General features: G+C 44.2%; 2 protein-coding genes across 3 annotated transcripts in view; one reads left to right on the top strand and one right to left on the bottom strand.

Moving 5' to 3' along the window:
* Nucleotides 1–27,906, top strand: part of LOC125741700 (carbonic anhydrase 4-like) — a 250,869-nt gene that overhangs the window by 46,561 nt on the left and 176,402 nt on the right. The gene's annotated exons all lie outside the window — the stretch shown is intronic.
* LOC125741693 (matrix metalloproteinase-25-like) lies at nucleotides 6,249–21,217 on the bottom strand. Its single transcript, XM_049012922.1, has 10 exons — nucleotides 20,946–21,217; nucleotides 15,941–16,073; nucleotides 15,497–15,638; nucleotides 14,742–15,028; nucleotides 8,338–8,517; nucleotides 8,020–8,116; nucleotides 7,687–7,769; nucleotides 7,352–7,504; nucleotides 6,977–7,261; nucleotides 6,249–6,487 (listed from the first exon to the last, which is right to left on the bottom strand). The coding sequence occupies exons 1-10, from the start codon at nucleotides 21,057–21,059 to the stop codon at nucleotides 6,267–6,269; spliced, it is 1,695 nt and encodes a 564-aa protein (XP_048868879.1). The 5' UTR covers nucleotides 21,060–21,217; the 3' UTR covers nucleotides 6,249–6,266.

A 27,906-nucleotide genomic window follows, 5' to 3' on the forward strand; every position in this document is an offset into this window, starting at 1 on the left:
TTCACACCAAACTCACAACCACTTCAGATTCAGAATACTATATATATATATTTATATATATATATAACTATATATATATATATAACTATATATATATATATATATATATATATATATATATATATAAAAATATGTTATATATATATTATATCTTATACATATTATATATTATGTATATTATATAAACGATATACAAGCAATATCCTAATATATTACAGGAAATGAACTATACATGGGGTTGAATTTTGGTGTATACTTGTAGTGCAGTGTAGTGTAATACGTGTGCTTATGTGGAGGAGTTGAAAAGAGAAATGATTTCTTGTGTCGTTCAGTGGTGCATCTAGGTAGTCTTAATCTCTCACTGAATGTGCTCCTGTGACTGGCCAGCATGGAGTGGGTGGGAGATATTGTCCAGCATTGTCCTTAGCTTAGACAACATCCTCCTCTCTGACACCACCTTCAGAGAGTCCAGCTCCAACCCCATAATGTTACTGGCCTTGTGGATCAGTTTTTTAAGTCTGTTGGCATCTGCTACTCTCAGCCTGCAGCCCCAGCATGCAACAGCATAGAGTATGGCACTGGCCACAAGAGACTCATGGAAAATCCTGAGCATTGTCTGACAGATGTTAAAGGACCTCAGCCGCCTCAGAAAATAGAGGCAGCTCTGGCTCGTTTTGTACAGTAATGTTGTGTTTTTAACCCAGTCCAGTTTATTGTCTTTGTGTACTCTGAGGTATTTGTAGTCCTCCACTATGTCCACATCAACCCCAGGATTGAAACATGGGTCACCGGTTTTCTGGTTCTCCTAAAGTCCACAATCAGTTCCGTTCTCTCACGTTCAGCTGCAGATGATTCTGCTCTCATCACCACCACTGATGCATCCAACCACCGCAGAATCATCAGAAAACTTCTGGAGATGGCAGGTTTCTGTGCAGTGGCTGAAGTCCATGGTGTAGAGGGTGAATAGGAAGGGAGAGAGGACGGTCCCTTCTAGTGCCCCGGTGTTGCTGACCACCACGTGAGACACACAGCATTTAAGATGCACATATTGTGGTCTTTCTGTCAGGTAGTTCACAATCCAGGACACTAGGGAGGCATCCACTTGCATCGCCGTCAGCTTCTCACCAAGGAGAGTTGACCTGATGGTATTGAATGCACTGGAAAAGTTAAAGAATGTGACCCTCACAGTGCTCGCCGGCTGGTCCAAATGGGTTTAGACACGATTGAGCAGGTAGATGATAGCAACTGGGTAATGATTTAAGTAGAGGTGGTCTTCACGGGTCCCGGGATGTTGGGCAATGAACCAGGGCCTTCCAGGCTCTTAAGGGTCAGTGGGAGCAGGTGGTGCCCTGAGACCCGCAGGGCTGGGAATGAAGGGTGCTGAGAGGCCGGCGGGACCAGGGCAGAAATGCACCAAAGGGTGCCGAGGGGCCCACAGGGTCAGTGCTGGACAATGCTGCAGAAACTGCAGGATAAAAACAGGGATCAATACAAAGAGATGTGACTAGGATGTTGGGGCAAGTGGGCACCCCCGAGCGCAATGAAGGAGAATGAACAGGAAGGTATCATACTTAGTGCTCTCCAGGCTACAACAGGAAAGATGCCTGGGTCAGCAACATTTGGCAGATGGGAGTTGGAACAACCACCTCTGATGGTGTGCCCCCATCTCCGTCTCCAGGAGACAGATACTCAGCCAGCCTCTCTTCTGGACCCTCGCAAATACTGGTGATGGCCCTGGACCCTGGGACCAAAGCAGCCCAAGTCTTGGGCAGAGCATGGAAGTCAGGCATCAAGCTGGCATCCACAACAAGAGGTGAGATGGGACGTCGGGGGACAACAAGGCAGGAACCAATGAGACCTCAGCGAGGCGAGATTCAGTGGAACACCGAGGAACGAGGATGGGTCCCACAGGACACCCATGAGTAGAATGAAGAAAGCTGGGGAACCTGGGTGCAAATGGGGTGAGGCTAGGGCACACAGTAGAGAGTGGGGCAAAGCCAGGGCACATGGCAGCAAGTGGTGCAAAACACAGGACACTTAGCAACAAAATAGGGCATAGCCAAGGCATATGGCAATGAGCAGGATAGAACCAGAACTTTTGGAGATGGATAGAGCTGAGAGGAGCCAGAACTCCTGGAGATGGGCAGGGTGGACTCAGAAGCATGGGTGAAGTGGCCTTCTCTGGGCTGGGACCCGGGAGCACAAGCGAAGCACAGCCTGGGCATCTGGGGGTGGACAAAGCAGAAAAGGGGCAACTGACTCAGGTTTGGGCAGCACAGTCCTCATGGGGCTGGGAGTCTGAAGCACAGATGGAGTGGTCCTCTCTGGACTAGAAGCCTGGAGTACAACAGTCACAGGTAAACGTTGAGAGACACAGTCAGGACCCAGATGGGGTCTACAGGCACAACAGGCTTCTCACTGGGGCTGGATGCTGGAGGTTCAGTTGAGGAGAAGACTGCAAGAGGTTTCTTGTTCTGGGTGGCTTCTCCTAGGCTGGGCATGGTGGCAGTCTCTGCTGGGCTGGGCTTTAGGGGCTGAGGTGGAGTGACAGAAAACTCATCTGGGCCAGGCATCGCACCGGCCTTCCCTGGCACTGCAGTGGCCTTCTGCTTCCATCAACATGCACCTAACCTTCTCAAACTCCTATACATTTATTTACCTTTATTTTACCAGGCAGTTCCATTGAGATTAAAAATCTCTTTTACAAGAGAGACCTGGCCAAGGTAGCAGTTCTACAAACTTACATGTTAAAAATACAATACAGACACTCCTCTACTTACGTACGAACTTTCAACTTACGACCTTTCAGGCATACGGATGAATTCTGTTCATTGAGCTCCCGTTTCCTGTCCACAACATATATGTTTTTCTGCTCACCAATTCCGCCTAGTATGACTTCTGGCCGCTACTCCCGCCGCACAGCAGCGTAGTGTGCGTACTCCCAGCATACTAGTTTTTTGTACTTGCGTACACCCTTAAAATGATGTTGAATAACGACTTATGAACATTTCAAGTTAAGAACGGCCGTATCTCGGCCGTAACTCGTTCATAAGTAGAATAGAATCTGTATATACAAAAAACAATCCACACATTACAGTTATTTAAACACACTGACCTCTCAGGAAAAATAACTACGTGTCTCCTTTGCCAAATTCTTTATGCCCTTAAATTCATCAATCCTTACAACTGATGTCCGTACTAAAGCACTAAATATAAATAATAAAAAAAAAATAATTAAAGAAAGAAAAAAAGTGTGGGCAGTGGTGGCTTAATGTTTAGGGAAGTGCACTTGTAATTGAAAGGTTGCAGGTTCGAATCCCCGACCAGCAAGGTACCGCCCCCAAGCACTGCTCCTTGGGCGCTGAATTAACTGCCCTCTACTATGTCACATTCTCACATATGGGTTAAATGCAGAGAACACATTCAGTTAGTGTGCTGTGGTGTGTCAACAATGACAATCATTTAATTCTAATAGTATAGAGGCACAGGTTTTCCTTAAGAATCTGAGTGTACTTGCCATTATGCATTTGAGTTTTTGTTAGTCAGACTTGGCTGAGTTTTTGTTGGTCAGTCTGCTATAATTATGCATATGCCACTAATGTTAATGTGTAACAGCTGGATGAGTTTTACAATCAATCCAGTCATTCTAAGAAGCTTATGACTTCACAAAACCAGGTATTTAACTAATTTTAATAATTGTTTCAATATTTTTTATTTGTAAAATAAAGTTTTTATTTTCACATTGGCAATGAGGACTATAATGCGTGCATACACCTAAAAATTGGACTTATAACTGCTTTACAGCTTTACTTAATACTACTTTATTTTACAGGGTGTAATATGACAAAAGGTATAGATTTTCACAGGATATATAAAAGTCAGGCATTCTGCACTCTTGGAGCTATCACTGCCAGAGCTTCTGTTCTTAATTAAAAACTCTAACAAGGGCAGTTTATGTACTGTGATGTTGTTTTCTGTTGTTTCCTGAAACCTTGGCAAGGAAACGTGGTTTTGATGTAGGTCTAAATGTCACAACCTGTCTGGTCTATCCCTCCTATGGCCAGCAGGGGTCACTGCTGGCCCTCTGGAACCCTCTTAATTCTTCCCTGATGTATTCAGCTCATTATCCCCAACCCTAATGTGGTAACACCAGAATTGTGTCAGTCCCTCGTTAGTCTCATGTATATGTGCTTCTTAGTCCTGTATTTCCCAGTTCTGTCACCGTTTCCTATCATTGCCCCAGTTCCCACCAGGTCTACCGAAGGACCAGTCCTGTTCTCTATTTTATACAAATAAAGTCCCCTTTTGGGGATATTCCCCATACGTGGTTCTTTATGCCTTCCCTTCCTTCAAAATTAACTTTCAAAAAGCCCCAATAGCCTGTACACCTGCCCTAACTTTGATCATCTGGCTGACTAGATACCTCATGTGCCTTGGATCCAAAGACTAAAGGGGTCGCCAGAGCTGCAGGATCCACCGGAGCCACCTTCCCTACTTGCAGAGGACTTCACCCTCCTTGACAACCATCTAGAGTGGAGGTGTGATCCCATAAAATGTTGGATCCCTGAGGTCAAAGCACTCCTCCTGTATGCAGAGAAAGTGCTGTCAGAACCCACCCCAGACACGGATCCCCGGGAGGTGGAGAAAGTCTGGCATCCAATGAAAGAAATGCAACAAATGCAACTTCATCTTTCAGGTTCGCCCACCGCTTCTCCACAGTGAGACACAGTTCAGCCCTTGGCTGTCCTTCAACAGGGTTTGGCTCTGCCCACTGGCTTCCCACAGGTTGAACCCACTTTACCGTCTGCCAGCTTCTAGCAGCCAGAACTCACTGTTCTTCACGCTGCTCCCCATCACTTGTCACAGCGGTCCAGCATGCCGGCTCCCCACCTCTCATTGCAGCGGTCCAGCATGCCAGCTCCCCACCACTCTCCACAACAGTCCAGCACACTGGCTCCCTGCCACTTGCCCCAGCAGTTCAGCATACTGGTTCCCTACAGCTCACTGCAGTTCAGCCTGCCGGCACTGTGCAGCTCACTGCAGCTACCTGCTCTGCCTTGTCCACCTTGTCTCCAGGTATTCCGTGGGTGCCCACCTCCTCTCCTAGTTCCTAGGCGATGCCCTCCTCATCGCTGCCCGGCTAACTCCCATCTCCCTGGTCACAGCCCGGCCAACTTCCCCGATGCTGCCAGATTGGGTCGGTTAAACCGTGGGCCCCCGCCTACCTGGACCTCAAGTCCCGGTGCAGCCACCGGTGTCTCTTGGGATCCAAGGGAGGGGCCAGCCACGTCTTCATCTCCCAGAGGGGGAGATGGGGGCACACTATGTCATTTGTGATTTGAAGTTAGTCGATCAGTCAACACGATTTTGTAGAGACAAATCCAAATAAACTGGGTTTGAGGGAGTAATAGCATTATTTATGGTGTTAACACAGGATTTTTATCACTTACAGAACTAACCTGTGAAATATCATATTCTAACATCCTTAAACGTGTTTTGATATGTAACAAGATATGGTTTCATTATATCATAGGACATTTGTTATCACTCCTACTACCATTTAATCAAATACATATGTTTTCAGCAGTGACAACCCTTGTTGAATCTTCACCAAATTTTGCAGAGATGATTTTCAAAGAAAACCTCATGAAAATTTTCTGACAGATGTTTTGTTTCAAAATCATTAGTTTGTTCGCTATATAATTTATATAACTATAAAATTCAGCAGTGAAGATACCAAGCATGAAGCAGACTGATATCTTGGCCTTATCTTTGGTCAACTGACATGAAATTTGCGGTGAGTGCATGTAACCATACCCTTGACAAATGATATGAAGTTGTTCCCTTTGCATTTATGCGCTGGTAGTCTGCTTGGTCCCATTATTGCTGTTTGCAGTTATGTTATGTGCTTGTTTTTTTCCCCCATAAGCAGTCAAGAACACAACAGCTCTTTCACATTACTTTGTTTTTATCTATTATTATTTGCAGTTCTATAATAATTCCAAGTAATATTTAACAAAATCTCAAATGCATCTTTAAATCTTGGAACACTGTTACTTGACTACAAGTATTCTTCCTGCTGATACGTTCTTGATTATGAAACATATGCTTATTTATGCACACATTATTTGTACACATATTGTTATTACCAGTCTTCTATTTGCTTTATGTTTTTGCACTGCAGAAACTATAAGCAATATTTGTTTCTTTTGTCATGCTATATTGAAATTACTGGGCACACATCGCACTGTTTTTCATCTCTTTATTTATATTATAAAAACACACACATTCACTGTAGATATCCAGATAACCCAAAAAGAGATTTGGGACATGAGAGCTGCACCCAGAGGACAGTTGCATTCATCACGCATTTGTGGTTTGGGACATTTCATCCAATCAACCGCTACAGATTTGCTAATTATGGCTTCATGGTTCATTTCCCCATTCTTTAGGATCCAATAGGAGTTTCCTTTGAAGAAATACAGATCTGAGAAGCAGGTGAGAAAAAGAAGCTCATTATCACATTAGGAACAGAAGATACAAAGCAAATGTAGTAAAAACAGGAAGCAGATGGTTAGTAGTGTGTTATAGGTGGGAGATTTCATTACTTTCTCTGGCTCTCAATTTTGACTATAACTCTCATGTTTTCTTTTCCAAGTGTTTTAGGTTCCATGCCAAACTTAACAATACACTCTTTTCATTTAGCGTCAATTCAAATATGGCTCTAAATTTGAATACAAATATGTAAATAAAAATGGTATTTTTACATAATAAGCCTGCTACTATTGTAGGGTCATAGAGACAACTTGCTATACATGTTAGGACAGTTTGTCACCTGCCTGTACATTTCATGGTGCTAAACCTAATATAGTGGTCTTGGGTAAACCTATCATAATTTTATATATTATTATAGATAATGTGCCTCAGGTTAGCCACTGTGAGTCTCTTGTTTTTGTATTATAATTATTTGTTTTACCATCTCCCCAGCTTATGACTCCGTCAGGGTCAAAGGGCACTCCTTTCCAGAGGGTGGTCTTACGGGGGTATTGCCCATCCATATTTCTTCCAATCTGCCTTTCATCATCAAAACCCCAAAATTCCCCATTACTGAACAAGTATGTCTTCCCATTGCGTGCCCACACGAATGCTGCCTCCACTCTCTGCACATTTCTCCCTTCGGATGTTTCCATACGCCATTCAGACAGTGGGTGCGGGTAACCAGGAAGAGATATGGTTTCTTTGAAGACCCAGTACTGATTCCCTGCACACAGAAAAAGACAATCTCTTAGTGATATATTCACAAACGTGAGATGCAGATTACACAATTATTAATAGAATGCTGCTTTCTCACCTATAAAAAAGATGATATTGCTGTCACTGGTTCTCTCATATACGGCATCAATTTTGTTGGTTTCAGGCGGAAGACCAATCCAGAAGTTTTTTATCAAAGCTGGAGTGAAAGACAATAGCGAACCCGATTGCCGTACCCGCCAAAAATGTGGGCCTAAAAGACAGTAAGATGAGTGATGAATGCTAAAGTAGATAAGCAGGAAAAAGTATGATAGTGAATATACAGTAGCGGTTATTTATACAGGTTCCTTCAAAGCCCCAAATTGTGAAAATGCTACTCATGAATCTTATATTTTTACATTCACAAAGAACAAACTACTGGTAGGTTACTTTCACCTTTGAAGAAGAATACCTCGCCTCTGATATTAGCCACAGCATCAAATCCCCCCTTACAACGATCAGGAAGGGAGGGGTCTGGGCTAAGGAAGGGAAACACAGACAGGGAACCACTGGTCAGCACACTATACACAGGGTACAAGACAGCAATATAAACAGACTACAGTCACTTTTATACACATTTTAACAAACTATGCTTCCAATGCCTTTATTATAACAGGTATGCAAGTTCTTGACATCACTGTTGAGTTGGTAGTTATGTGATGTGTGTGATGAAGGTATTGTGCATTTGCAAAGAAAACTTTGATTTGATTTATTGATAACACTGCTTACTGTTGTGTTGGTTTTGATGGGGGAGGATTGGGCTGATGTGGCCGATCAGGAATAGGAGGAATCCTGGGATCAGGGGCGACTCTGTCATTCCTTTTCCCTTTGAGAATCAAAAAAGAGCCAGCAAATGTTATATATATATATATATATATATATATATATATATATATATATATATATATATATATTATTCGATCATGACATGTATCTGATGATGATATGAGACAAAGAATCAGAGTGATCGATGTCAATTGAGTCATCAGAGCGTGAAGTACACACTGGGTAACAGACAAACCCTTCCAATGTTTGGTAGCCCCATACCGTATAGTGCCTGGATGCCCAGTTTGTCATCCTTTGGAAGTTTGTAACTATTTATGTCTTTTATTGCTCCTTCGTAATAAGGCCTCATAATGGACAATTCAGCGGATGAATGCGAGAGTCCCAAAGCGTGGCCAAACTCATGGACAGCCACTGTAAAGAGGTCAGTGCTGGCACTGTCATCTGAAAGAAATTCATGGAATGTTGGAATGTTCATACACACTGCGTAATTTAATGTCTCATATTCGACTACAAGCATAACTCCAGGGCTATCATTCAAATAACCTTGCTATTGTCTGGACATTTTATACCTTTATTTTATACACATTTTTAAATTTAGCAGATGTTTTTGTCCAAAGCAACATACAAGTCAGGATCAGAGTGACCGGCCAGCAGTGATGCAAAGACCTGACCCATAGAGCCACACGGTGTCCCATTTGTTCATATTCAACGTTCATCCCCAATCAGCATGGAATTATGTGTCCTTTAGCCAAAAACAGGAGCTGGCTTTGAAAATGTACTTTCATCAAGTGATAAAAGAATGAAGGAAAAAAAAGGTTGACTAAAGAATAAATGAGTTTGTATATAAATGTGTGGGTTTATAATGTATTTTTAGTTTGATACATACATATATACATACACACACACACACACAGATATCCATCAACCTGTGTCCTATTGAGTAATGTCCAATAATACCTATGTCCCACAAGCGCCTTAATAAAAATTAACTGAGAGTTATATGAAGCAGACAGTGGATTTTAGCGGATGTATTTAACCACGTGTGTGGTATGGGACAAGAACCAAAACAAACCAATTTTGCAGACACTTTAATGGTTTAGTTAAATGTGTGTGATATTGTGTCTTATGTTATACTGGCAGTCTCCAGGTTAAGAATGTTCGACTTGTGGACAACTTGTACTCACAGACTACCATGATGTCACGATCAGGAAATATCGGTAGCGGCGATCGTGCCGGAAACAGGCAAGGCAGGCAAGGTACGGGGAATAAAGGGGATTTATTAAGTTGACGAGGGTTCGGGAACATTTGACAGGGACTAACATTTAATCCACAATGACGGACAAGGGTAACAGGCAAGACCAGGACTTAAAACAGGACAAGACTAAGCAAAGTAATCAGACAAGGCTGGAAACAATAAGGGATGCACACGTGGGTAATCAGGGGGCGTGGCACACACGAGGAGCCGACGAGCCGGGTCATGACAGAACCCCCCCCAAAGACGCGCTACACCGGGCGCGCCAGGGAGGAGGCGACGAACGGGACACAGGAACCGGGACCTAGAAAAGAACAAAACTAACGAGAGACCGGAAACAGGACTGAGGCACAAAACATAGCGAGAGACAGAACGTAAGACACGACTTGACACAGGACCGGGAAAGCAGAGAGACAGACCAGGAAGGGAGAGACAGGAGGGACAGGCGGGACGCTAGGAGCGGGAGTGCAAGGAGGGAACATCGGGAAACGAGGAGCAGGAAAGGGCGGAACAGGCGGGCGATTAACAAAAGCAGACGGGGCAAAGACAGGAGGGATGAAAGCAGAGGTATAGGGCGAGAAGGAGGGGGAGCAAAGGGTCGGCCGAGGGAGCCCTTGCGGGTGACTGGAGGCAGCCGGTGGGCCCACAGGCGGCCGGGAGGCCGGAGCCGGAGGGGACCTCGGAGGGGCAGAGGAGGCAGAGCGAGGGACCGAAGTAGGGACGAGGGAGGGAGACGGAGGGGAGACCAGGGAAGGGGACGAGGGAGCAGGAAAGGACCCTGGTGAAGGCAAGGAGAGTGGGGGAGCCGCTGCCGGCGGCGATATTGTCCGCCGCGCCGGAGCGAGAGGACCCGGAGGCGACGGAGGAGCCGCCCTCAGGGAACCCGCAGGCGACCACCGAGGAACTGGCGGAGGGAGCGAAGCAGGGCGACGAGGTCGCGACGGGGGACCCGCAGGCGAACGAATGACCAGGCAGACCAGGATCCGCAGGCGCCGACCCAGCCGGAGCGCTGGCGAGCGAGGACGAGCCAGGGGGTCAGGCGGGAGGGACCCCAGTCCGACGTCTGTGCCCCCTCCCCTTGCGGGACACAGACATACTGACCCCTGGTCGGGGTCGATGTCGCTGGGGTGAGGGTGAAGGAGTCACAAGCAAGGTCCCCGAGGGGTCCCATTCAAGCTCCTCCACCTCCGGAGAGGGAGGAGCCAAGATGGAATCCCCTGGGACCTCCTCAGGGACTAGGGCAGAAGGGACTGGAGTGGGGCCAGGAGCTGGAGTCACAAAGGGAGTGGGATCAGGAACGGGGCCAGGGATCAGAGTTACAAGGGGAGTCACAGGGGGCGCCCCGGGCGAGGGCACGGGAGCTGCAGGTAGGAAGTGCACCTCAAGTGTGGGCATGGGAGCTGCAGACGGGAAGTGCGCTCCAAGCGTGGGAGCGGGAGCTGCAGACGGGAAGTGCGCCCCAAGCGTGGGCGCGGGAGCTACAGACGGGAAGTGCAGCCCAAGCGTGGGAGCGGGAGCTGCAGACGGGAAGTGCGCCCCAAGCGTGGGCGCGGGAGCTGCAGGCGGAGGCTCAGGGTCCGGGGCCACGGGCAGCGGAGGCTCGGGAGCCGCGGGCAGCGGAGGCTCGGGGTCCGGGGCCGTGGGTAGCGGAGGCTGCGGCTCGGGCTCCAGGGCCGCGGGCAGAGAAGGCTGCGGCTCGGGCTCCGGGGCCGCGGGCATAGAAGGCTGCGGCTCAGGCTCCGGGGCCGCGGGCAGAGAAGGTGGCTGCGCGGCAGCGGGGACCGCAGGTGACGGCGGCTGCGCGGGAGCGGGGACCGCAGCCCTCTGGAGCTGGAGGAGCTGCCGAACGCCCTCTGCTAACCTCTCAAGGTCTTCTCGATCGGAGGCGGGGGTAAACGCGTCGAAGGTCCTCCCAAGACGCGTGGAAAGTTCTTCCACCTCCTGGCTCACAGGAGCTGCCAAACCGTCCAACACCCTCCAATAGAGCCCTTGGAGGGCAAAGAATTGGTTGGCTAGGGCAGCCTGCTTCCCTGGGAGAGGCGAGGGGTTCGTCTCCGGGATGGCTGCCGCAGGAGGCGGGACTGGCATGTTCGGCGCAGATGAGGTAGGCGTGACCTCTTCTGGTATGCGGGGCACACGCGGGGTGGCTTCACTCGTAGCCTCTGCTCCTCTCCCTTTATCCGGCCGCTCGGGCCGGCTTAGGAACCGTTCGGGGGGCGGTCGGTGCTCCGCTAGGGCAGACTCCGGGAAGAGGAAGGGTTCTTCCTCCTCGTCCTCGCTCGAGGGCCAAAACAAGGACACCGGGCAGGCATCCCGATGAATCGGTTCTCGGGCTGGGGCCAGAACGAGTACTTCTTCCTCTTCCCAAAGCCTGGCGAGAGAACAAGCCCCCAGGCGGATCGTCGGCTCCTCAGGTCTCCCTCTCCTCTGCCTTTTCTTCTTCTTCTTTGTTTGGTCCGTCATTCTGTCATGATCAGGAAATATCAGTAGCGGTGATCGTGCCGGAAACAGGCAAGGCAGGCAAGGTACGGGGAATAAAGGGGATTTATTAAGTTGACGAGGGTTCGGGAACATTTGACAGGGACTAACATTTAATCCACAATGACGTACAAGGGTAACAGGCAAGACCAGGACTTAAAACAGGACAAGACTAAGCAAAGTAATCAGACAAGGCTGGAAACAATCAGGGACGCACACGCGGGTAATCAGGAGGCGTGGCACACACGAGGAGCCGACGAGCCGGGTCATGACACATGAAGCCTATTACGTTAAAACTTTGTTGTAGATGATTTGATATCGGCTGTAGAATTGTTGGGCTTCTCTCGAATATGATGGGAGTCAATGGCATTCTTTCTGTGGTGATTATAGCGCCAATACATTTGAAAAATTCAACAGCAATATCTCTTACCTGAAATCATGACCCAGTTAATCAAGATAATCTACAGACTCCACACACCAATTATATTACAGCGCAGAAGACATTGCTGAGTTGCTTATGCTCATATCTTCTGCGCAGTGATATGATTGGTGTGTGGAGTTTGGTAGAAGGAAATAATTTGTACATTAAACTGTTCACTACAAAGTCCATGAATTAACTTCAATAACTAGGTCATGATTTTTGGTAAGAGACATTGCTGGTGAATTTTTCAAATGCATATTTCTGGCACTTTATTCGCCACAGAAAGAATGCCATTTGGTCGAGAGTTTGACCAGAGTGTAAAGGAAAAGCGTCCAAGGAATGCTCAACATATACACACGTGGACAAAATTGTTGGTACCCTTCAGTCAATAAAAGAAAAACTCACAATGGTCACAGAAATAACTTTAATCTGACAAAAGTAATAATAAATAAAAATTCTATGAAATTTAACTAATAAAAGTCAGACATTGATTTTCAACCATGCTTCAACAGAATTAATAAAAAAAAAAAACTCATGAAACAGGCCTGGACAAAAATGATGGTACCCCTAGAAAAGAAAATAATGTGACCAAAGGGACATGTTAATCCAAGGTGTGTCCACTAATTAGCATCACAGGTGTCTACAATCTTGTAATCAGTCAGTGGACCTATATATAGGGCTCCAGGTAGTCACTGTGTTGTTTGGTGACATGGTGTGTACCACACTCAACATGGACAAGAGGAAGCGAAGGAAAGAGTTGTCTCAGGAGATTAGAAAGAAAATTATAGACAAGCATGTCAAAGGTAAAGGCTATAAGACCATCTCGAAGCAGCTTGGTGTTCCTGTGACTACAGTTGCACATATTATTCAGAAGTTTAAGATCCATGGGACTGTAGCCAACCTCCCTGGACGTGGCCGCAGGAGGAAAATTGATGACAAATCAAAGAGACGGATAATACGAATGGTAACAAAAGAGCCCAGAAAAACTTCTAAAGAGATCCAAGGTGAACTTCAAGCTCAAGGAACATCAGTGTCAGATCGCACCATCCGTCGTTGTTTGAGCCAAAGTGGACTTTATGGGAGACGACCAAGGAGGACACCATTGTTGAAAACAAGTCATAAAAAAGCCACACTGGAATTTGCCAAACTACATGTGGACAAGCCACAAAGATTCTGGGAGAATGTCCTATGGACAGATGAGACAAAAATTGAACTTTTTGCCAAGGCACATCAGCTCTAGGTTCACAGACGGAAAAATGAAGCATATCAAGAAAAGAACACTGTCCTTTCTGTGAAACATGGAGGAGGCTCTGTTATGTTCTGGGGCTGCTTTGCTGCATCTGGCACAGGGTGTCTTGAATCTGTGCAGGGTACAATGAAATCTCAAGACTATCAAGGGATTCTAGAGAGAAATGTGCTGGCCAGTGCCAGAAAGCTTGGTCTCAGTCGCAGGTCATGGGTCTTGCAACAGGACAATGACCCAAAACACACAGCTAAAAACACCCAAGAATGGCTACGAGGAAAACATTGGACTATTCTAAAGTGGCCTTCTATGAGCCCTGACCTCAATCCTATTGAGCATCTTTGGAAAGAGCTGAAACATGCCGTCTGGAAAAGACACCCTTCAAACCTGAGACAACTGGAGCAGTTTACTCATGAGGAGTGGGCCAAAATACCTGCTGAGAAGTGCAGAAGTCTCATTGACAGTTACAGGAATCGTTTGATTGCAGTGATTGCTTCAAAAGGTTGTGCAACAAAATATTAAGTTAGGGGTACCATCATTTTTGTCCAGGCCTGTTTCATGAGTTTTTTTTTTTATTATTAATTCTGTTGAAGCATGGTTGAAAATCAATGTCTGACTTTTATTAGTTAAATGTCATAGAATTTTTATTTATTATTACTTTTGTCAGATTAAAGTTATTTCTGTGACCATTGTGAGTTTTTCTTTCATTGACTGAAGGGTACCAACAATTTTGTCCACGTGTGTATGTGGGACCTCCTTCAGGATGGCTGGAAAAGCATCCCAAGAGGCCACCTCATAAAACAGATGTAGAGGAGACAGTGGGTCAGCCAGTCCCTGAAACAATTTTGGTTAAGGGCCTTGTTCAAATGCCCAATGATGGGGTCACTGAACCAACAACCTTCTGAGTCCCAACCCCACAGAGCTACTCCCTGCCAACAAGTACATTTTTAAATTACTTTTTTGGTCAGTACATAATTCCATATATGTTATTTTATTATTATTTTATAGTTATAGTATATCCATCCATCCATTCATCCATTATCGTGACCACTTAATCCTCATTGGGGTCGTGGGGGGCCCGGAGCCTATCCCAGGAACAATGGGCGCAGACGGGAACCAACCCTGGGTAGGCGCCAACACACCACAGAATTATAGTATTTGTTTATTCTAAAATGCAGAGATTAGTACAAATAGACCATTTTAAGGGTAGGTGTGTCCAAACTTTTAACTGGCACACATACACACACACATACATACAAACAAGTTTGTACCTCCAAAGCTCCATATTTCATCATTGTCAAAGTGCGTGTCTCCTGCCATTTCATGATTCGATGGAAAGAATGCATGGGCTAATGTTCCTCCCTTGCCATCGAAAGGGTACCCATCCTGATGAAAACCACTGGCAAAATATACCCTGATGTCCCCTTCCTCTTTCAGATCTCTCTTATAGTGGAAGTTCAGTGGGATGACATCACTCCATACTCTGAATGCCTGACTCAAGAGTTGCTGCACTAATTGAGGGTTAAGTTTTGATGAAGGAGACGGATAACTGTTGAGACTGAATAGGAGAAAACATATGAAGAAATTGCAGCAATGGAACAAGAAGAAATTCTTTAAAGTTATAGCTGTACACTAACGCAACACAAGGATACATTGTTATTTAGCTAGTATTGTGAAAACAGAAATATCAACATACACACTAAAGGCGCACCAGTACGATATTCAAATCGGTATTGGCACCGATCCCTACCTACTGTATTATACCAGGGGTACTCAATTCTCTGGAGAGTTACTATCCAGTAGGTTTTCTATCCTATCTGGCTTCTGATGAGTCGCGCCTGTTCTTGGTATTTACCTGGTATTTACTGCAGTTGTATTTCGAAATTGAATCGGAACTGAAAAAATGTGGTCCATCCCTAATAGACACCATGCAGCCACCAACTGATCTGGTGTTCTCAGAAAGGGCTGTGCTACAAACGATATCCTGAAGGCGTTTTCATGAATGCAGTCATTCTAGTATACAGACCTCCATGTGATGTCAGTCTTATGCCAACGTGACCCTGATAACACATATCTTTTTCGTCTCCTCTTCCTCAGCTTATCTTCGGCTCTCATTATGTCAGGGAGAGAGCAACGTGGTGTAGACATAAGGTGGAGAGTGTCTGCATCTAGGACAGAGATAGTCATAAAAAGGATGTCAGTGACAATGTTAGTATCATTTGCTAACAAAAATAATCATTTATGTAGTGTACTTTGAGTATACATCTGCACATGTTCAACAAGTAATATTAAGTTGGGTTACATGGTCTTTCCATACAGTGTCCAAACAATGCAAAACTTTGATCACTTTCATATCAATACAGAAAAAGGAGAATAAAGAATAAAACAAGACATAACTGAAGAATGGCAAAAATGGGGAATTAGAGCCAGGTAGTCAGATATAGGCGGCATGGCAGGGAAACAAAGGTACCCAATATTCCAGTCGCGTTCAGCCCAGCAAAGCTCTGCATCTCCTTAAGTGCATTTTTAATCTCGTCCATTGTCTGAAGCATCCCTGTGTGGGGATCTGGAGGGGGCAAGTATCCATACCGACTAAGCCAATCCTGTAAAGCAAGACCATGTATCATCAAACCACTGTACAATCAGGAAAGAATTTTTGTGAACCTGTCAGAATAACTTGAAAACAGTATTCTTTCAAATCCTAACAACATGTCTCCATTTCCTGCAGAGGCTAAAGAAAGTTGGCCTAACCCTCCTTTCCTCCCCACCTTTTTCAGAGGAACCATAGAGAGCATCCTCTGCAGCTGCCTCACTGTCAAGATCAGTAAATCTTTCTTCACCAACATACGCTCCACAGCCGCTGGACCCCACGACCCTACCCAACACCCAGTCCATACAAGCATTGAACAGATTAGGAGCAAGAACAGACCCTTGACGAACCCCAGAATCAACTGAGAAGAACGCGGAAGTTCTCCCTCCACTCTGCACAGCACTCACAGTACCAGTGTACAGGCCGAACATGGCATCCAGTAACTTCAGGGGGATCCTGTAAAGTCTCAGGATGTCCCACAGGGCAACTCGATCAACTGAGTCACATGCTTTACGAAAGTCGACAAAGGCTGCAAAGAATCATAGTTACCACAATTCAGGCGATCATCCATCCTTTTCTAGATAGGGAGTACAAGTCCTGTTTTCCAGTTAGTTGGGATGATGCCTGACTCCCAAGTGAAAGCAAAGATTGCCTGTGTCTTGTTTTGCATTTATGTGGTAAAAATAAAGCAGGACAGAGGACTATGTAAAATAACTGGAACAATTTATTTACTAATCATGCAGGCCAGATTACACATACATCGGCCCCCTCTGCACAACCTTATACCTGAATGGCGTCTATAGATATGCCTGGGTTAATTAATTTTAACACATCCAAATATTACAGCACGCAATACCAGGAGGACAGCCTTACAACTAGCCTGGAGAAATTCACCCCAAATACCACAGATCCCTGCGGCCTTCCCTACCCCCAGCTGATTCACCGTCCGTGCAATCTCAGTGACATTGGGTGGTTCACAGCTGATTGGAGGATCAGCCTTGGGAACCGTGGACCCAGAGATGTCCAACATCCTAGCTGGAGGGTCAGCTTTAAACAACTGCTCAAAGTAGTCAGCTCAGCGGGTTACAACTGCAATGTCATCCATAAGGACCGCCCCATCACCCACCCTGACTGCAAGTCTCCAAGGAACAGATTCAGATGTGCGTAATGCTTCAATTCCTCTGTAAGCAGGACGTGGGTCACTAGAACACAAATTGTGTGTCACCTACTCACAGATTTGTCTAACGCCTCCTTATCTGCCCTCAGAGCCCCTACAGCCATCCATGTCAGTTCCCAGTACAAACAGGAGTTGCTACTAAGTTGAGCGCTGCAACTCGCTAATATTCAGGGTGCCCTATGAGATGAAACATCTCCTTCTGAGAACACTAGTAACACCAACACAGCCCTCGGTAACCTTCAGGGTCTTATCACGGAAGGTCTCCCACATCACATTAGAGTCAGCAGTTGCTCCAAAGTGTTAAAGCTCCTCACAAAGACTGCGTGCAAACTCATCAGAAACAGCTTGATCTTGGATTCTGGCTAAGTCCAGCTTCATTCTCCTAGTAGGTGGTAACCGAATCTTCAGAGTAGCAACAACAAGTCTGTGGCCAGAATTCATGAACTGGGCACTTCTGTAGACCTTTCAGTTCTGCAGGAGCCTCCAGTGTCTGCCCACGAGGATGTCAGACAGTGCTGCCACCGAAATGTGGAGTTTACGAAGCTCCCCCAACAACAGAGGAAGATGGTCATCTTGCTGGAGAGACAAGACATTCCATGCGCCTACCTTCCACGTGCCTTGCTTGGGTCGCCTCAAACTGGGAGCCAAGTGCCGCCATGCAGCAGGCGATGCCTCAGCACCACACCAAGCCCGATCGCCAATAGGCCTGACCCTATTACAGTAGCTTTCTGACAATTTCAACTTTTCCAGGGATGGGGCTCCCGGAGGCTTTCCCCCATCCCCTTCATGCTGCATGCAGTCTTCCTGCAGGCGGTTGCAACAGAGCTACTCCTTGTTTAAATCAAGCAGTTGTGAGCTGTTTTACGGTGGCTGAAGTGCCAATCCCGCCACCAACCCCCAAAAACTTTCCCTGCAAGCAGAGGACCGCTCTTTTTATCTAACATTTTGTAGTCTTATTAAAAGTACAGTACAATACAAGTTCTTCATTTCTTGAATATAAAGAGCTAAAAGATAGTATGCTTATCCATCCATCCATCCATTTTCCAAACCGCTTATCCTATTGGGTCACGGGGGGTCCGGAGCCTATCCCGGAAGCAATGGGCACGAGGCAGGGAACAACCCAGGATGGGGGGCCAGCCCATCGCAGGGCACACTCACACACCATTCACTCACACATTCACACCTATGGGCAATTTAGCGACTTCAATTAGCCTCAGCATGTTTTTGGACTGTGGGGGGAAACCAGAGTACCTGGAGGAAACCCCACGACGACATGGGGAGAACATGCAAACTCCGCACACATGTGACCCAGGCGGAGACTCGAACCCGGGTCCCAGAGGTGTGAGGCAACAGTGCTAACCACTGCACCACCATGCCGCCCCTTAGTATGCTTATATATATATATATATATATATATTTAACAAAACGTGTTCATTCATAACATAGTAAATATAATTCGAAACTGTCTGACTAATATGAGGGCTGGGTATAAACATAAAATGGTAAACGATTCTATGCTTGAATAATAACTGCTAGCTGCTTGCTAAATGTTGAGACTTCAGATGTTGAGGGTTACAAATATTGAGTGAGAGCAAAACAAGCTGTCATCTCTTTTGGTGAAGAAAGTGCTGCCTGAAACACACTGTTTACAACATCCTGAAATCTGAGTTATTGTTATGCAACAATGGAACTTGCTGGATGTGAAGTCTTAATTACGGTAACTTTTTGGCCTTGAAGGGGGCATGTCATAAGTTACAAAGCTTTTTACTTAGCTCGATTACTACATATGTAATTTCTCATTTTCTTTTACGTAGCCCTTCCCAGGTTTTTGACATTACAGTCCAGAAATACAGCCAAAGGTATTTTGCCAGCTGGAAAATATATCCTTTTCAAATGCAATAAACTGATGCTTTCACTCTGAGCATTTGGTTTACATGGTACAACACGAGACAAGATCATAACCATAAGTTTATTGTCACGCATTTATATTGTTTGTTGTTCTTTGTACTAGGGGTGGCTGAACAAAGAAGTGTAATAATGCACTTCATGCACACGGGGCAATAAAATATCTTGAATCTTAATGCATGAATGGAGACCAATCAATACATTGGTAAAGAGTAATGTGAAATGAGGTTGCCTGAAAAGAAAACCAGACACTTAACGTGTCGTTTATGGGCAGGAACAGTCGTTTTTTTGGGTATAGCATCAATACAACATGAAAGTATAACTGAAGCAGTCTGGATGCAGTTTCTCAGTGTCAACTGGAGGCCCAGATTTGGGTGTCACCAGAAGGGTGGTGATGTTGCAAACCAACGGTCTTGTGGTTAGCTTAGGAAGAGCTGCAGCAACAAAAACGTGCAGTATGTTGGGGTGTCACTAGAGATTTAGGAAAATGAATGAGAATATGGTATTTAACCTTTGTCCTATGTTAGCTTTCTGTTCCTATCTCTTACGTTAAACAGGTCAGTGCCGACCTGCATATTAAATCAGCCATATGTTTCTTACCTCTTGGTTACCTTGTTAAACTTCCTTATCCATGAAAAGATTGGTTTTAATATTTTTGGTGTGGCTTTCTGGACCTTTCTTTTGACAGCATACCTCTCGTTTTCAATTAAAAAAATAATGGTAAAATAAACTTCAAGGGAATTATATAAATAAACTGAATTGGTCTTATCTTGCCTTACAACCCCAACACCAGAGCTGTTATAATCTTGACCAGAGCATTTATAATTTAGTGATTTTTAATATTGTTTTATTATTTTGTTTAAATAAAGCTTCCTAATAAGTCAAATAGCCATGATGCAGTACACAGATTTATGTGGTGCTTTCATGCATTGTAAACTTACAAACGGGTCGGTGCCGACCCCAACACAATAGCAAGGTTAAAATATTGTACACAGTACAATAGCAAGCAAAAAGTCACACAGCACTGTATAACACAAAAACAGACAAATGGCAGTACAAAGAACAACAAAGTCATATACTGTGGGAACCTAAAGCACAAACATGCCATATCACTGCAATTTATGAAATATATCTTTATATCATTTTCAAAATTCGGTTTACTGTTTTGCATGTGCTGGCTAACAAGATGATCACATGCACAGTTTTGGGTGCACAATTATTATAGTGGGAAACTATATAATCTATTTTGACCAAAAAGACTAAAGCAATTGACAGTTATGCCAAGTGATGACAATTTTGCAAAACCATTTACATATATTTACTAAAACATTTGGAAATGTATGTAAAACAGTGAGAACTTGTGTTCTGCTGTGCAAAAGTGACATTATGGTGTGGGGATTACACTTGTTTTGCAAATGATAATTGTCATTTGATAAATGCTCAAAAGCAAACGTGAACAACTGTAAATAAATGTATAGTTATAGTACAGTTTATAAACGTTACGTATTTATTCTATGTTTCTATTTCTGTTTGCTACATTAATTTCATATGTCTTTGCTAAGCATGATTATCCCGCAGCTTCACTCTTTCAATTTTCACATTTTATGTCTTATGATATATAATGTCAAGTTTCTGGTAACATGACGTTTTCCTCAAAACCACACAGCCTACATGCCATTAACGCAATGCTACTCTCATTAGACCTAAAAGTGGGAATATTAATTTCCCATAGTACTAACAACTCGTGTTTCATCGTTGGGTTTTAAAAAGTCTGCAAAAAGTTTAATTAAGGGGAATACTCACCACGCCGCGTGTATATTGGTCCACTGCTGGAGCGGCGAATCCAGCACATATGACAGCCACAGATATACATGTTACGTGCCTTATGATAGCAGTGGTAGTCATATTCGGAAACATGCCAGGCAGTACGGCTCCTCTCTTTTAATCAAATCGGGGCAATTGTGGTGGGCGTATACTGTTTCTTTTTTTCTCTTTTCCTTCTTTGAAATTATCGTCGTCATCAATACAGTTCCTAGTATATAGTCATGAGCGATAGCAGTGACAATAGTATTTATGAGAAAATAGCAACAACAAAAACTTACTAATAATGGCCCCTACCACTTACTAATAAGGGCATGGAGGGGTCGATTACTTTACGATTACGAATGTCGTGAGCTGCACGAATCGGTTCCCGGGTATTACTGAATTATTTAATCAGTTTTATTGTTTTTTTAGCTGTTATTTGTCCCATTGAAAGATAGTCTATTAACAGCTATTGTGACTTTGAGAGCTTTTGCCCGTACTTTCAGTCTATGGTCAATTTTTGTGATATTTGTGAATATGACTGATGGCTGTGAGATTTCCTAAAAGGCAGGAGATGGAGATGAGGGAGTGGAATGCAATGTTACAAACATTTGGAGAGTTCAGCTATTATATGAATATTGTTAGAAAGTTTTATAAGGATTTTATTGCATGCATAATTTGGAAATACTGTAAAAAGTTTAATTGGCGATGCCATATTATTGGGTTAATTCATGGATGGTTAAGAACATAAGAACATAAGAACTATACAAACGAGAGGAGGCCATTCGGCCCATCAAGCTCGCTTGGGAAAGAACTAAACTAATAGCTCAGAGTCGTTAAAATCTTATCTAGCTCTGATTTAAAGGAACCCAAGGATTCAGCTTGCACTACATTATCAGGAAGGCTATTCCATACTCTGACTACACGCTGTGTAAAGTGCTTCCTTAAATCCAGCTTGAAATGTTCTCCAGCTAATTTCCACCTATGGCCACGAGTTCGTGTATTTAAACTAATGCTGAAGTAACTATTTGGTTGAACAGCATCCAAACCTGTTAGAATCTTATATACCTGGATCATGTCCCCCCTCAGTATCCTTTGCTTGAGACTGAACAGATTTAGCTCAAGTAACCGTTCCTCGTATGACATTCCTCTAAGACCAGGAATCATTTTTGTGGCCCTACGCTGCACCTTTTCTAAGGCCACAATGTCCTTTTTAAGATATGGTGACCAAACCTGCACACAATATTCTAGGTGAGGTCTCACCAAGGAATTGTATAATCTTAGCATTACCTCCCTTGACTTAAACTCCACACACCTGGAGATATACCCCAACATCCTATTGGCCTTTTTTATTGCTTCCCCACACTGGCGAGAATGGGACATGGAAGCATCAACATACACACCAAGGTCTTTCTCATGATCAGCTACCTTTATTTCAGTGACACCCATGAAATACCTGTACTTTATATTTCTGCTCCCTAGATGGAGTACCTTACATTTATCGACGTTAAATTTCATCTGCCAGGTATCGGCCCAGTCACTAATTAAATCAAGATCCCGCTGTAGCTGCTGAGCCACTAATTCAGTATCTGCTACACCACCCACCTTGGTGTCATCTGCAAATTTCACCAGTTTACTGTATATATTGGTATCCATATCATTTATGTAAATTAGGAACAATAGTGGTCCTAAAATCGAACCCTGCGGTACCCCACTATGAACGCAAGCCCACTGTGACATTGTGCCTCTTATAACTACTCGCTGTTTCCTATCTGTTAACCAGTTATCAATCCAGGTCGCTACGGTACCTAAAATACCTGTCGCTTTGAGTTTAAGTAGGAGCCTCTTGTGGGGGACAACATCAAAAGCCTTTTGGAAATCTAAGTAGATGACATCATAGGCCTTCTTATCATCAACTTCCTGAGTAGCTTCCTCAAAAAACTCCAACAGATTTGTTAAACAGGATCTACCTCTCCTAAATCCATGCTGGCTATCCCGCAAAATGTTATTGGAGTCCAGGTAATCTACCATTTTCTCTTTGATTATAGCCTCCATAACTTTACCAGTTATACAAGTTAGACTGATTGGCCTATAGTTAGACAAATTACTTCTATCCCCTTTTTTGAAAATAGGCGTTATGAAGGTGTGCTTCCAATCAGAAGGTACCACACCTTCAGATAAGGATTTTTGAAACAGTAAAGTTAAGGGTCGGCAAATAATATCCCTCATCTCTTTTAACACTATAGGTAAGATGCCATCAGGACCCTGTGATTTATTTATTTTGAGCTTAGCTAGGCTTTGCAAAACATCTGCTTCAGTTATATATATATATTAGCTATAGACAATGCTGGATAGGTAATAACTGGTAAATTACTAAGGTCCTCAACAGTGAATACCCGTGCAAAACTATCATTGAACTCATTTACTATATCAATGTCGTTTACTATTATAAGACCCTTACTATCCTGCAGATTAGTAATTTCAGGTTTTAGAGCTCTTTTAGAGTTAAAATACTGGAAGAAACTTTTAACGTCATCCTTAGCTTCCAATGCAACCATCCTTTCGACATTTCTTTTAGCTCGTCTAATATCATTTTTTAACTCAGCCTGTAGACTTAGATATTCCTGCTTAATTCTGTCATCGTCAGTTATTTTCCATTGCTGGAACAAAGCCCTTTTCCTCCTTACTTTATGCTTTATTTCCCTAGTAAACCACCTAGGTTGCAATTTCCTAGATTTATTCTTGCTGGAAACAGGTATGAAGTCCTCTTGCACTTGCAATAATGTGCTTTTAAAAAATTCCCAGGCCTCTTCAACAGTTTTGTTATTTAACTCCATCCAGTTCACAGTTTCTAGTTTTAGTCTCATATACTTAAAGTCAGCCTTCCTAACATTATATATTTTTGATTTGGACTTAGCTCTTCGAACACTAAACTTAACCTCAAATTTGACCATGTTATGATCGCTACTGTCAAGTGGTTCTAAAACGTCTAATTTACCAATCCTGTCCTGGTTATTAGAGAGAACAAGATCAAGAATGGCATCTCCCCTGGTAGGGGTGTTAACAAACTGAGTAAAAAAACAATCCTGTACTAATTCCACCATCTCCAGTTCATTTTCTGAAGAGCCAGTGACAATGTCCCACTGCATTCCTGGTAGATTAAAATCACCCATAACTACCACATCATTTTTATTGCTCATAGTCCTAATATCACTGTATAACAATCTGCTTTCCTCAGCAGCTATATTAGGTGTTCTGTAACAAACACCGACAATTAGGCTATTTGAGTTTTTAGCATCTAATTTTACCCATATTGCTTCCGTAGTTTTATTTATATCAGTAAGTTCCCTTGCCTGCAAGTTTTCCTTTACATATACTGCAACACCACCCCCCTTTTTTCCTATACGATCCTTACGGAACAACGTGTAACCATCCATATTATATTCTTGTCCATCCTTTTCACTCAACCACGTTTCAGTTATTCCTATAATATCATAAGAGTCCGATGAGATAAAAGCCTCTAAATCATGAATTTTATTCCTAATACTTCTGGCGTTTAAATACAGACAACAAAGGGTAGGCCTATTACGGTGCCCACTTACAATATGATTATTTGGGGCTTTCCGTTTCCCCCCACTGACATAGTTAACTAACCTCCCTGCCCCCCCAGTCCCTAGTTTAAACATTCCTCAACTACTCTACACATACGCCTCCCCAATACACTGGTTCCCCTCTGGTTCAGGTGCAACCCATCCGGCTTGAACAGGTCCCACCTGTTCCAGAAGGTCCTCCAATGCCCCATAAACCTAAACCCCTCTTTCCTACACCATCCTTTTAGCCACGCATTTAATTTCCTTACCTCAGCTAACTTAGCCTGACTTGCACGTGGCACGGGGAGTATTTCGGAGAATACCACCGTGGACGTTCTGCTTCTAAGCTTATTGGCGACTTCTATAAATTTATCCTGCAGAACAGCCCTTCTACCCTTGCCTATGTCGTTGGTGCTAACATGCACCACGACAACTGGATCCACCCCAGCTGGGGCCAAAAGCTTATCCACACGATCTGGAAGGTCTCCTACCTGGGCACCAGGCAGGCAAGACACCGTACGGGACCCTCTATCACGCGTGCACACATAACTGTCTACTCCCCTAATAATGGAATCCCCCACTACCACAACCTCCCTCTTCCTGGGGGGGAGGGGGCTCCTCAGTGCCCAAGGGCCCACCTGCCTCCCCAGTCCGTTCTGGCTCTAAAGCTGGAAGAACCTGAAACCTGTTCGACACAGTCACCTCAGGTGATGCCGCCTCTGCAACGTGTGTACGCCCCTTCCTGCGTCTACGACCTACGGTCACCCAGCTCTCTTGACCTCTCTGCTCTTCATTCTCCCCCCTCCCGGCTAGTGGCGTACACACCTTCTCCCTAAAAGGCATATTAACTTGCTCCTCTAACTCACTGTTGCATTGGATGAGAGCCAGTTGCTCCTCAAGGTCGCGAACCTTGACCATGAGCGAGTCCACTAGCTTACATCGCTCGCAGATGAAGTCCGACTGGACACTAACGTCCAGAAGGGCAAACATGTTGCAAACGCAACACTGAGCCGGCCCCATAATTAACTAACTCACTATGACCCCGTACTCCCAGCCCAGTAAATTTATATAGCGTATTTAACTTTAAAGATTAATTAGCGTACCGTTAAATGAAATAAAGTGCCGAGTACACTAAAATAAGTTACTTGGGTTGAAACGGAACTTAATTATTATTTTTATTTAAAATTTTAAATCCGATAAATTTACTACTACTTACCAAAAGAACTTCTGCCTGAACCAAGTATAAACTAAAAACAAAACGAAATCGAAGTTGCTCTTGGGAGGTCGAAAAACCACAAAAACCCCCTCACAGCAAGCTACTGCCGGAGCGGGGAAAAAAGTGGAAAATGTCCTCCCGGCCCCGACTGGCGACCGAGCAAAGCTCAGGAGCAACTGTCCTTTTCTGGCGCTGAGTAACGTTACCGACGTTAGATATTATTAGCTATTTCGCCCCGCCGGTGTTTTTTATGGAGTTAAACGCAAACAGAAAACGCAGCTCACTGCCCGTAACAATCGCGCTGTTAATAAACAGACAGGACAGACAAGCACTCACGCCGACCAAAATAAGAACAATAAATAGAAATAACACAGCCACCCACTAAACAATTAAAGCACACAAACACTCAGAAAATACGTTCCAAACACCCCAAAAACAATCGCTGCAGCTCAACACCACTGTCTTGCAGTATCCCAGCAATCATGAAATCATGAAGGATAGATAGATAGATAGATAGATAGAACCCTACAACAACATGGGGAGAACATGCAAACTCCATACACATGTGACCCAGGCGGAGACTCGAACCCGGGTCCCAGAGGTGTGAGGCAACAGTGCTAACCACTGCACCACCATGCTGCCCCCACATATATATATATATATGGTGAATGGTGTGTGAGTGTGCCCTGCAATGGGCTGGCCCCCAATCCTGGGTTGTTCCCTGCCTCATACCCATTGCTTCCGGGATAGGCTCCGGACCCCCCGCGACCCAGTAGGATAAGCGGTTTGGAAAATGGATGGATGGATGGATGGATGGATGGATGGATGGATGGATGGATGGATATATATATATGTTATATTACATTTTGAATCTCTAAATAAGTTGTAAGTGCACTGGTAAGATGAATGTCGTAATGGTCTATAATGTGACTCAAAGATCTAATTACATGTGATCATAGGTTTTTTATGACAAAGATGTATATAAAAACATCGGCTGGATCTACGTCTATTTTTGCATACTTTCAAAACAGTAAGTACTACGTAAGAGATGTATGATGATTATAACAATAAATCATGTGACAGTGCTTTGCAAAACACTTTCGTAATGCTGTATTTCATGGAATATCCTTTTTACAAAACTGAGTTATTGCAAACTTCTCATGTTTGTCTTTTTACTAGGGTGTAAAGCAGACAAAAAGTAAACGAACACAGAGTAAAGACAGACAATCATATATACATACAATTAGGGGCATGCAGAGACTTTTTAAGTCTGTGGCTGCCAGAGGTCAAAAAGTAAAATACTTTGGGTGAAAGGGGAAACATCTCTTTGAAGGTTAAAAAATTCCGTGAGGCCTTCAGTCTAGGGGAGGTAGACCGATGTGTGGAGGTGATAGACCTTGTGTATAGTGGTCATCTTACTGTAGGTTGAAAACATTTGACCACTTCTATGAAATGAAGGACGGTAGACTGTTTATGCGTTAAACTGGTACATAGGTTACCAATCACGGTAAAACAACCGCGTGGCTCCCAACGTCCACACCTTTATTTTTCACATTCAAAAAGCAAACTTTATTGTTCGTCTGATACATATCCCTTACGGCAGTCGCAAACCAAAAGACAACTAACCAGAGAAGCACTTTCTTGTACGATACGCTACATAAAATTCAAATTATAATGGCAGTTTTAACACAAAAAATTCTAACCATTTACTTAAACAGAAAATACACTATTCTGTATAAATGGGACTTCCTTCACCAATCGGGAAACAGACACCTTGGCCTGGTAAGCGAGGAAGACTTTAGGGATGAGCAATGGCTTGCTGAACAGTCAGAACAGCTCCCAGACTTCATTCATAGAATCCGGGGTGAGGGGGATATAGTCATGGCCACATGCAGACCGTGGGAGGGCCCCCACATTGTCCAGGACACGTTGAAGATGGGGAGTGACAACAAGGGGCTGGGTGATGGTAGCTAGGTGCTTGTCCACTGGCATGCAGGGAATTTCTATCAAAAGTCTTTAATATTGGCATCCATTCCAGGCCATTGGAAGCCGCCCTAGATCCTCTACTCCAATGGTATTCAAACTCTTTTTTTCTCCATACTTCCTCCAAATGCCAGCATTGACAGAAGAACTTTCCCACTGAAATCTTTGATTA

This window comes from Brienomyrus brachyistius, chromosome 5 (genome assembly GCF_023856365.1).
Source record: "Brienomyrus brachyistius isolate T26 chromosome 5, BBRACH_0.4, whole genome shotgun sequence".
NCBI classification, from domain to species: Eukaryota; Metazoa; Chordata; class Actinopteri; order Osteoglossiformes; family Mormyridae; genus Brienomyrus; species Brienomyrus brachyistius.

What these genes read in the sequence shown, in the direction of transcription:
- LOC125741693 (XM_049012922.1), bottom strand. Translation starts at nt 21,059, where the DNA reads ATGTTTCCGAATATGACTACCACTGCTATCATAAGGCACGTAACATGT. An exon ending in GAACGCGACTGGAATATTGG is followed by an intron (nt 15,639 to 15,940) that starts GTACCTTTGTTT and finishes TCTCTGTCCTAG; the next exon opens with ATGCAGACACTCTCCACCTT. An exon ending in TGAAATATGGAGCTTTGGAG is followed by an intron (nt 8,518 to 14,741) that starts GTACAAACTTGT and finishes AATTTCTTTCAG; the next exon opens with ATGACAGTGCCAGCACTGAC.